Consider the following 11,904-nt stretch of genomic DNA (forward strand, 5'->3'; position numbering starts at 1 on the left):
CAGAAAAGAGGAATGAAGCTCTTCACAAAATCATAATTGGCAAAAGTGTTAGCTGGCTTTACAAGACCTAAACGATTAGACAGAGATAATGACCATCATGACACTTATTATCAACTTTATTTTTGATTTAATGTGTGCACACTTGTAAAACTGGATTTCAGATCAAAAATAAATTGACAAAAGACAACATGTGGCAAGTGAGCAATGCTGCAAAAAGTTACTAATCTTGTTTTCAGGAGATTATATCTAAAAACTGTAGCGTGCATTAGTGAGGACATACTAATACTGACAGGGATTTTAAGCGGTCAAATACTTGAAAGGTTTATGTTGATGCAATTTTTGTCCCAACTTTTCTTTATATTAGCACTGCACAGTGAATCACAGTGAGCTTGACAAATGAAGCCTGCATTTGAAAAGATAGGCCTTATTAACTAATTATGGTGTCAAAAAAGTAAAACACTAAAACATCGAAAGAAGAAAAAAATACAGACGTTACAGTCGATAAGTACAATCATGTTTCCATAAAAAAAATGTATGGATACAAATTGCTAAAACAAAACATGCTATTTGAGCTTTACCAGTCCTCGTGTTTTTAATACATTTAAGAATGTAGCTAAAAAACTTTGAGGATTCAAACATGGCACAGACCAAATCTTTTGGCTTTGAAAATACATTCTCTTATCTTTTGCATTTGCGATGAATCACTCCCAAAGTACAGATAATAGCAAAAACAATTGCAGCAATTGCAATTGCAGCAATGGCCCCGGGACCAATACCTAAAGAAGAATTAAAAAAAAATCATAGATGATAAAATATAACAAGATGGGAAATGTACTGAATTAACTGATGAGAACTTACCTGGAGGTTTGTTGACTGTGAAGTATTTAGTCACAGTACCCTGGGAGTTTGAGGCGGTGCAAGTATAGACCCCTGGAAACTCAAATGGTCCAGTCAAAATAGGATAATTCACATCCTGATCCTTGTACGTCTCTTGTGCTGTTTGTGGGAATTGCCAGTGGTATGATGGCAAAGGGTTTCCTGTTGCATTGCAACTTAAAATGTTTTTACCAGCTGGCAAGTCCAGAGTCTCATTTGAAGCGCTGATAAAGGTTGGTTGGTCTGAGGACATATGTGAAATCAAATTGCACACAGAAAAACTTGAAAATGAAAATACAAAGAGAAATATTTTTTTGATTACATTAAGATCATTTTAAAAACTCACAGAGTACAGTCAGAATATGCGCCTCTGAACGCACTGGAAGAGGACGTTGTTCCTCTGGCCACAGGTTTAGTTTTGCTTCACACCAGATCTCAGCTCCATCATCATCTCTATGAGCAGTCAGAGTGAGGACAGATGACTTACTGACGGGAGACGGACTGGACTCATCAAATGTCTGAGAAGACAAGATCTTATTTCCTTTGTGCCAAAGCACAGAGAGATTTCTTGCTGGTGCAACATTAACAATGTCACACTGTATGGCAAACTGTTGGCCTTCCACCACTGCACTTAAATTCTTCAGAGACACACTGTCTGGCATTTCTGAAATAAAAAAAAAATCAAATGAATTAATTTTACCCAGTTATTAAGTACTAATGACATACTTGAAAAGTGTGAGACAAAGTTAAGGCTACTCACTATAAACAGTGACTGGTAACACTTTTGTACACTGATCACCATCACGGGAATTCACATAACACATTGGCTCTATCTCCCACACTGGCACAGAGTCAATTCTTAAGAGAAGAGAAGTGACACCCTTGGTAAGGTCCACTCCTCCATATGGAGACTCCCATCCCATTCCATCGGTCTGGTTAGATAGTGAGGTGCAGTTAGCTGAAAAGGAGCCTTGATACCTTACCACAACACTAGGAGGGCTTATTTCTAACGGACAGGAAGTGCTCACAGGCTTTCCTAAAACGATACAGGAAAGCTTAAGTTAGGCGTATCATCAAATAGTAAAGAAAAATACTATCAAATGTGCATATGCTGGTAATGTTTCACTGTGAACCGTGGCTAACAGACCTGGAGCAGCAAAATTTACAGTTGGAAAAGCCTTGAGGAGGATACTCAATGTCCAAAGTGATGAATAAAGCCACACTAAATTATATAACTAACATTATCTGGGATCACTGTTGCAGACTCTTCAAGATTTGTTTCAGTTTGAGATCTCCCACCCACCCACTAAACTTGGTGAGGTTACTGCTAATAATTGAATGATTGAATTTACTTCAGTTTCAATGGGCACTCTCTATAGAAAATCTCTGACAAATACTAACAAGAGTAGTAGCTTTACAAGTCTTATTCAGGTTGTAGTGGGTTCACTAGATGTTCTTTGGGCTTTGGGAAGGCCACTCTAGAAGCTTAATGAGACATTTTCAAACAATTGCCGATTCCAAGATCACCAGTTCAAGAAATTGTACATAAATACAAGTTATTCAGATGTGTCACCATAAGAATGAAATTTCTAACCACAACTTTGTGTCACCTTAACATCCTCTATTGCAAATGCTGTCAGAATATAATTCCTTTTAACTGAGTAGATAATTTAACAGCGTATTTCCGTTTGCTTTGTTGCTACACCTGCTGTCACAAGAGTCAGTTCCGGCTATACAGAGCTGTCTGAGTTGAAAAGAAATCTTTGAGCGCACAGTGTCTTCCAGAGATGGACTGGTGAACTGGCATACCGGGCATTTTCCTGTTGGGCGACGCACTTTTGCGCCGATGGGCCAACTGTATTGCCCAATTCAAATCTCCTAGACATACCCAGAGCTAGCCCTCCAATACTTTTGCTTTGCACTTGCGCAACGTGTGGAGCAGTGTTTAGTGCGGAAACAGTGGCGAAAATGTGGAGCTGAAAAGATGAGCGAGAGAAAAAAAAATAGATGCAGGAAAATCTGACACATGTTCACTGTGCAGCTAATATTAGCTGCACAGTGAACAGTACCAGCAACACCTAGTAACAAGCCCTTGTAGTGACAGGACGGCTACCTTCGCAAGTGAGGGCTCACTTGACCGCATGAGATACAGAAAGGTGTAATTAACGTGGTAAGGAAATAAGTTGATTTAAGGATTAAAATCAGGATCCAAGTAAAATGAACGGATACTTTAACCATAGTCACTCCAAATACCTAAACTGTGATTTTTAATTGCCACGTGCTGCTAGCCCAATAACAACTGCGCCAACCTGATCAAAAAGAAAAAAAAGCTTCAATATTAATAATTTAAAAAGTGAATATATTCATAATATATCTGTACATGATATTTTCTGTCTATTTGTGTAGTGCCAACCTCTCCATCGCAGACGTAACGGAAACCCTATACGCAGACTGACACGTGCGGGACTATAAATTCGGGTTTGGGAGACGACTTTCAGGTAATCCAGATTCTCAGCCTACAACTCTTTTTTTCCCTAAGTCACTGTGAATTACCATCTTTAAGTGTTGTTAGGAAAAGGACATAGGAGGTAGACTACTTTTCGAAAACAGGCCTACATATAATGCTCACAGCTGCTGACACGTGTGCGCAATGTAAATTTAAAAGTTTGTTGTTTGTGGGACTCGTCATGCATATATACCAAAAAAATGATAATAAACGGAACAATCCCAACGGGACCTTTGCACTTTGAGTGCTCAGACCCTAAAAACGGAGTTGATGTAAAAGAAACAGCGCGCTTCATCCGAAAGATGGGTTCCGTTCTGAAACTATAATTTGGTAACTTTAACAAAGTAAAGAGCGCAAAGAAAAAAAATACACTTACCTATCCACGCAATAAAGATGAAGAAAAACATAGTGTTTTTACCAAGCGTACAAAACCCTCAGAAGGAAACTAAAAACGAAGCAGATCCACCTGAACAGCTTTTTCTAAATGTGCGCACACTCGTGCGTTTCTTCCTTTCGTTTTCTTTCGTCAGGCGCAGAAAGACTACGCCCGTGGAGGAAAATGCAGAGTTATTTTGAAGAAGTTAACAGTTTCCTCACTTTCTGATTTGCACAAGCAAAATTCTAAGTATTGCACAGAAGGTTGTAGTTCATACGTTATATTACACGCAATAAAAATGTCTTGCACTTGCTGTGATTTTGCGAAATAAATCCGCCCGAGCATCTAAACACATGAGTGACACCATACTTAGAATAAGAAAGTGTTTGAACAGCGAGTCAAGTTCATTGATTTCTCTTTGTGTTCGGTGAAAACTAAAGAAATAGTTGGGTTTAAGCAGTGTGTATGTGTTGGGGGGGCGTGGATTCTGTTATTTCGCATTTCATGTGCGTCCTGTAAGACCGTTAGACGCTCAGTCGAATAACCCTGTGTTACAATAAACCCTCCTCACTTCACATAGCGTCAATATTAAACATGATATATTTAAAACGCAGCATCAAAACATGTTGCCAACCAAACAAATGAATGAACAAATAAACAGGATGCTACAGTCTGATGTAATAACATCTTCAAAATGTCAAATCCTCTTTCGCAATCACTTCTGCAAAGATCCAGGTGATGAAATGGACAAGAGGCTGTTGGATTTTTGCAAAGATAGTTCAGACGAGGGAAAACGGGACTGTTTTGACAGCAGTATGTACCAGTGACGCAAAATGAGTCAGGACATATGACTGAAACAAAGTCTTCTGTGTAGAAGACGGGAAGAAGCTAAGATTAAATCTGATTAAGGGTTGCATTTGTAAATACATTTACACTCACAATGTTACTCCTAAACAACTACCGTACTGTAAATGCTTAAAGAAAGCTGATGAAATAATGCTTTTTTCTTTCTTTATTTTCAGTTTTGAAGCATGACTGGACTAACCATCCACTGAGCATGCATTCATGCAAATTTCCCCTTAGACTGGTACTCGTGAGGCAGGTTGTCCTTGGAGATGTGGAAAAATTCAGATCTTCCCCTAAATATTAGGAATCGTAAAGAAATCATTTAATCACGAGAAACAATTAAATTTTGGCATTCTCTAAAGAAAATAAGATCTCTGACAAATACCATCGTGACTAGTAAATAACAGTTCAGTTTGTTGGTTATTCACATCAAATAACGTGTAAACATCCATCCATCCATCCATCTTCATCCGCTTTGTCCGGGGCCGGGTCGCGGGGGCAGCAGCCTAAGCAACACGTGTAAACAGTTCATGTTAATTTCAAAAATTGCAATGTTCCTTCTTTTTTTTCCAGTTCTGCATCTGGTACAGTTGCTTATCTTGGGGCCACTGTTGTTCTTGGGGTTGAATTTGTTGCATTAAACTTCATATGTAAAAAAAACAAAAAAATAATTTTGTTTTCTTATGGAGACTCCGTGCACTTTATATAAATCCAATGAATAGGCTTTGTTGTTCAAAAATAGAAAGGTTTTATGGTCAGAAGATTTTTCATGTTAATCATTTGTACCTCATTCAAAGCTGCAAGGTTAATGGAGCAACTCCATGTGGGCCTTTGCACTTTCAGTGTTAGGAATCTATTTAAAAGGAGCTTATGTAAAATGAATGCGCTCTTTGGAAGATGAGTTCCACAACAGCATTGTAGAGATACTATAGAGATAACTTTAAGTAAAAAGCTCAAGAGAAAAAATACTTACGTATCACTGCAAAACAAAAGATGAAGAACTGCATCATGTTTTTACCAAGTTTCACAAGAAAATTAAATATAAAGCAGATCGACCTCAACAGATGTTTTGAAATTTGTGTAGCTGACCCCAAAAGCTGTTTCCTTTGGCTCTGAGTCACAGAAAAAACTGCCCCTATACAAAGAGCTGCAGCATGGTATACATGAAGTGAACATTGACATGGGCGTTGACTCACTCTATCGTTTCCACAAGCAAACGTTCTAAGAAACTACATGCAGTGTGAACATTCAATAAAGACATCTTCCTGTTAGTTTGACAAATAAAACCACAGAGGCTCCTAAAGACAAGAGAAAGGTCCAATGTGGTTTGTAGAGATATAATATTTCAACTGCAAACTCGCGTAAAATGAGTTTGTCGTGTTCTGCTTTCGTTTTCAAAAGACTGAAAGAAGATGTTCTTGAAAAGGTTACAGTACTGAGTATTCACACACAAAACAAAATGGAGTGATAAAAGTGAACTCAAAGAGGACTCAGGTCCTCAGGTGTCTAGCCAAGAAAGTTGAGTGCAAGAGGAAATCCATCAACGCTCAACCTTTCACGAACCAAGAGGAGCATCAGTACTCATCAGCATTTGTCCGGGAGGGGGACAAGCCAAGGACTAGCCCTTCAACCCCGGACCTAAGCCCGCTGAAGGTTGCCAGGGATTGGCAGATGCAAGTGGACTTGGTTCAGAGGCCATTTTTTCCCACAGAAATTGTAACAACTACTCTGCGACCAGACCTCGCCCTTTGGTCCAACTCCCAAAAACTTGTTTACATCATTGAGCTGACAGTGCCGTGGGAGGATGCAATGGAGGAAGCCTTTGAGTGTAAGAAGCTGCGGTATGCCAACTTGCCAGCTGAGGCAGAGGACAGAGGCTGGAAGATCAAGGTGCACCCGGTAGAAGTGGGGTGCAGAGGCTTTGTTGCCAGTACAATAGCAAAACTGCTTAGAGAGATTGGAATCAGAGGACAGGCCCAACGGCAGAATTGAGAATTAGCATAGAGAATTAGCTCCCGAGAGGACCAGTCACTGGCTGTGGCTAAAGAGTGATGTCAGCCCTCTTTAGCTGTGGCTAAAGAGTGATGTCAGCCCTCTTTAGCTGTGGCTAAAGAGTGATGTCAGCCCTCTTTGGCTGTGGCTAAAGAGTGATGTCAGCCCTCTTTGGCTGTGGCTAAAGAGGGCTGACATCACTTGAGCAGCTAAAGCAGTCAGCTAACCATGAGACACATGCCCAGGATTGATCAACCCGTGGTGTGCCTGCCTCAGGAGAGGGCATCAAAGGGGTAGAAAACCTAACACTAGAAACTTTGCTGTTTGACTGATACAGCTGTCTCAGGGCCTCCTGGGGGCCGTGCAGTTAACCTCATGGTAGTGAAATCTAAAGGAGGAATGGAAGAGAAAAAAGAAAAGGAAAAATGTTCCTGCTCTTCTTCCCTTTTCTGGAAGGCAGTGGGGAGGTAAAGCATACAGCCTGATCAGACAGGGAGGTGTGGGAAGCCAGATCAGGCGCCCCCCTTCCAGCTCACCCGATGAATCCAAGGTCCACTGCTGACGATATGTCCCAAATTGAATATGATAATCTAGATCAGATCTCTAATCCCTAAACGTAACCAAGGAAGGTAAAAAATAGCAGATTAGCTTGGGATAAAAGACTGAAACACCCTGTGAAGTTGGAGCACACAAAAATGTGTCCAGCTAGTAAAGTTTCTGGGCTGCCTTTCCTCATAACAGGCATCTCTCAAGACTTTCTCCATTTGAAGCAATGTACTATCAGGGATTGTAACATTTAGTCCTTTTACTGAATTTAAAAAAAAAAAGGTATTTCTGTCAAGGTCACATTCAGTTTCATCCACATGTCTGGAGGGTTACCTAGAGAAATCATGAATTCAGTCTACAGTAGAGATCAGTTTATGAATGAGATATCCAAAAAGGTTTCCAAAATCCATCGCTGCTCCTCTCCTGGGTGGGGAAACGAAATCCAAAACCAAGTTTCCAGTTAACCTAAATCATGGGACTGGTTCCAGAATAATCCACAGACTCTACTCTCCAACAAAACTTTCCACAAATGAAGGCTTTGCTGGTGGAGATGAAACATGATTCTTCACACATAGCCAGCTGACTCCCCATGAATCTTGACCAGGAGGACAAGGCAAACTGAGTAAGTCAGAGAATCAAGCAAGACCACGATCTCAAACATAACAAATGCAGCCAAAAGAGTCCGACAATATAATGCAGTGATTTACAAAGTGTTGGCTCAACCCCCTAGTGGGCCATGAAGGCACTGCAGATAGGCCGAAGTGATACAAATTCATTCTGATGAACAGTGACATATATTTATATACAAAAATCAATCAAAACTGGTAGTAGGAGTGGTTTAGTTTGTGATATTAGTCATTACTCTGACCTACATTTACTGCTCTTGCATTAATAATATTAATGTAACATTGCTTCTTTGTACACTGGCACAAAGCCAGTTTTAAGGGGAAGAGAAGAAAAATTGTAGGTAAGGTCCACTCCTCCATATGAACACTCCCATCCCATTCCATCTGTCTGGCAGAAATTTGTAGCCAGCAGCCTGTGAGATTTATGTTTTTTGCATACATTTTTAAAGGAAATGCATCACTTTATGTTGTATTTTGATTAGATTGAGGATTTTATGGTTTTAGTGATGCAGCACTCTTGACTCTTGGAAATGGCTGGTATACAGCAATGACATGGCAGTGATTGACAAGACAAGTTAGTGTGTGTGAGTGTAAAAGAAGCATCAGCTGGAGTTTAAAATGGCCTGTATTTATATAGCGCTTTTTCTAGTCCCTAAGGACCCCAAAGCGCTTTACACAACCAGTCACACACACATTCACACACTGGTGATGGCAAGCTACATTGTAGCCACAGCCACCCTGGGGCACACTGACAGAGGCTGCCGGACACTGGCGCCACCGGGCCCTCTGACCACCACCAGTAGGCAACGGGTGAAGTGTCTTGCCCAAGGACACAACGACCGAGACTGTCCAAGCCGGGGCTCGAACCGGCAACCTTCCGATTACAAGGCAAACTCCCAACTTTCACATTATGAGCTTCAGAACGCACCGGAGGAGGACCTTGTTCGTCTGGCCACAGGTTCAGCTTTGCTTCACACCAGATCTCAGCTCCATCATCATCTCTATGAGCAGTCAGAGTGAGGACAGATGACTTACTGACTGGATGGACTGGTGTAGTGCCAGATTTGTTTTTTCATGTATTAATCACATATTTAATCACTAGTTCGAATGCTTATGGAATGTTAACACAGTGAGGCCATTGTAATGGGAGACGTTAAACAGATAGTGGGACTCCTGCTTATCAGGGATGTAAATCCTTAGGTGATGGCCAAGCAGAAAACAAGGTCATAATTCTCTGTGAGGGAGAAGGTATAGCCCCCCCGTGAGAGGGGCCAACGTGTAAGTTTGTGGAATGTTCTTTGTCTGTGTGTCTGTATATAAGATGTAAGGGCGATGGCCACAATTCAGAGATGGTCCTGGTGTTTCACTGGGATGCTCTCTCCACATTGCAATGTGTTTATTAAACCCACTTCAAATCAAGCTCACTGGGTGTGTTGCAGGTTATTGTTAAAATTTCTACAACACTGGACTCATCAAATGTCTGAGAAGACAAGATCTTATTTCCTTTGTGCTAAACTACTGAAAGATTTTTTGCTGGTGCAACATTAACAATGTCGCACTGTATGGCAAACTGTTGGCCTTCTTCCACTGTACCTAAATTATTCAGAGACACACTGTCTGGCATTTGTGTAACAAAAAGGGATACAATTACAGTTTTTTTTTTTTACAGCCGCTAGGACACATTTCTCAATACTTAGGTCACTTTTGCAAAACTCTTCACACAATTCTCCTAACTGACCTTCAGCTTGGCAAAGCAGTTCATTTCACATTCAAAATGCACTACAACTACCAAAACACTTTATTCAGGTCTCAAATAAACTCATTCTTCCAGAACACTAGCAAAGGTTGACAGCCGACAAACACACTTTGTCACCCACAAAACAATGACCTAAAAAACACTAACAACATGTAGCATTACACAGCGTTTTCTTGTGTAAAACAAGGACACATCTCTGTTTATAATTTCAATATATGTTACTGGAATGAATCAGACATCATGCAGAATTCGTTAATATTTGTTTATGTACCGTATTTTTATTTTTTTGCACTAAGTAATCCCAAAATACAAGAATTTGTATACACACCATCCACTGATACACATACAATAGTAATGCTATTCTACTCTACTCGGTCTTCTCCATTTGGCCACAGGTTCTCATCCACATCACATCTCATGTCATCTAGGGCAACACACCTAGGAAAGAATCTTCTGGCATGCCAGAATTGAAGGAGTTGAAAAATTGAAGGAGTAACACCTGTGTAGATGTTCATCTACAATGAGAATCAGCTGTGGCTGGTTAAACTGCATTTTTAGATTTAAAATATGTTTCAATAAAATATTGCTGTTGAATTTTGCTGTCTTTTTAAGTTTTGCATTGTGTTATTGTTTTGGCCATAAGTTTAACAGTTTTGAAAACAGTATGTAAGCACATGCAAAATGTCCTGTACGTACAAAGATTTTTGGCAGTTGTTGTGTCTGAGTGGGAAGATAATTCATGAAATTTGAGAGATGTAGTCATTGAATGCATTTTGTGCCAAAACAATGATAACTGATCCTCAGTTTAGCCCACATAGACTTCTGTTGTGCTCACTGTGTGAGGAGTTTTGCAAAAGTGACCTAAGTATTGAGAAATGTGTCCTAGCGTCTGTAAAAAACTGTAATTCATGTTATTTTCATGTTATTCAGTGAATACTAAAAATTGCGTGCTCAGATAAAGTTAAGGCTACTTACTATAAACAGTGACCGGTAACACTTTTGTACACTGATCACCATCACGGGAATTCATATAACACATTGCTTCTATCTCCCACGCTGGCACAGAGTCCATTTTAAACAGAAGAGAAGTGACGCCCAGGGTAAGGTCCACTCCTCCATATGAAGACTCCCATCCCGCCCATTCCTTCAGTCTGGTCAGATAGTGAGGTGCAGTTTGCTGATAAGGAGTCTCCAAATCTCACCACAACTCTAGGAGGGGTTATGTCAAATGGACATGAAGTGCTCACAAGCTTTCCTAAAAATAAATAAATAAATAAAATAAAACAATAATACTGGGAGTAAGGGACTTAAGGCGTGTGATGAGTTTCACTCTACCATCTGAGTTAGGTGAATGTTAATGTGAGTGCAAATGGTTGCCTGTCTCTCTGTGTCAGCCTTGAGACAGACTGGCGATCTGTCCAGGGTGTACCCTGGCTTTCACCCTATGGCAGATGGGATAGGTGACCCTGATAATGATAAGCGGACGAGAATAGATGCATGGACAATATTGCAAATTGGGTGGTTGTAATATACTGACCCATTTTAGGTGACACGTTCCATTTAACTTTCAAGAGTGGTTTGATTTTTGATCACACTGTTCATAACTCTGGATTTAAAATATAGATGGACATATTTTTATTGTAAAAAACCATGAAATTGTTTGTGTTCCTCTGTTACAACATTCATAGTTTTACTGATACTTAACATAATGGAAGATTTGGAGGTTAAGAGAAATTGATGGAGCTACAGAGGCCTTGAGGCACAAACTAAATGTTGAAAGTGAGATGAAACGGCGAAGTACTTTTTTTGCATAAAGAATAAGTCATACTAAATTACATTAAAATATTTTTAGAAAATCTGTAAATGTCTTAAAATAGGATAAAGGAAAATGATAGATATAATAAAAACAAACACAGACTAAAAGTAAGTCCCAATATAAAATTATAATATAATTTGGTCACTTTAGTCTCTAAAATACTTTAGCTGCTTTAGAGTTGCTAAATAATGATCCATTCATTGAATTACTGCAATGAAAGAAGCAATTTGTAGCATATTTGGATTGAAGACTTCTGGTCAAATGTCTAATGACCTGCAACTTAGTAAATAATAGGACAATATCTAAAATATAACAGCTGCTAGGCTTTTGGGGGTTGTTTGTTTTTGGAGGCAGCAAATTTACACTAGAAAGACTCCAAGTGATAAATGCTAAAGATTTTAGATAATGACTTCATAAAGTGGATTTAAATTAAACTGATAATCTGAAGAAATAAAAAGCTTATGACCAGTGCTAATGTGGTTGAAGGTTTTCTCCTGAAGAGGAACTGGACTTTGTGTTAAAACTATAGAAATATAATATGGTAACTATATAACAAAGCAACAA

General features: G+C 39.5%; 1 protein-coding gene across 1 annotated transcript; it reads right to left on the minus strand.

Annotated features, from left to right (window-relative positions):
* Positions 1-678: 678 nt before the first annotated feature.
* On the minus strand, positions 679-10,596 carry LOC146633911 (intercellular adhesion molecule 1-like). The gene is made up of 5 exons (XM_085352626.1): positions 10,500-10,596; positions 1,637-1,912; positions 1,223-1,540; positions 859-1,119; positions 679-776 (listed from the first exon to the last, which is right to left on the minus strand). Exons 1-5 carry the CDS (start codon positions 10,594-10,596, stop codon positions 679-681), a joined length of 1,050 nt encoding a protein of 349 aa, XP_085208752.1.
* Between the last annotated feature and the right edge of the window lie 1,308 nt (positions 10,597-11,904).

Source organism: Diplotaxodon limnothrissa, linkage group LG4 (genome assembly GCF_057381915.1).
Source record: "Diplotaxodon limnothrissa isolate DT_005_m linkage group LG4, D_limnothrissa_male_GT1.1, whole genome shotgun sequence".
Classification (NCBI taxonomy): domain Eukaryota; kingdom Metazoa; phylum Chordata; class Actinopteri; order Cichliformes; family Cichlidae; genus Diplotaxodon; species Diplotaxodon limnothrissa.

What these genes read in the sequence shown, in the direction of transcription:
- LOC146633911 (XM_085352626.1), bottom strand. Translation starts at nt 10,596, where the DNA reads ATGGACTCTGTGCCAGCGTGGGAGATAGAAGCAATGTGTTATATGAAT. An exon ending in GCATATTCTGACTGTACTCT is followed by an intron (nt 1,120 to 1,222) that starts GTGAGTTTTTAA and finishes ATATGTCCTCAG; the next exon opens with ACCAACCAACCTTTATCAGC. An exon ending in CACAGTCAACAAACCTCCAG is followed by an intron (nt 777 to 858) that starts GTAAGTTCTCAT and finishes ATTCTTCTTTAG; the next exon opens with GTATTGGTCCCGGGGCCATT.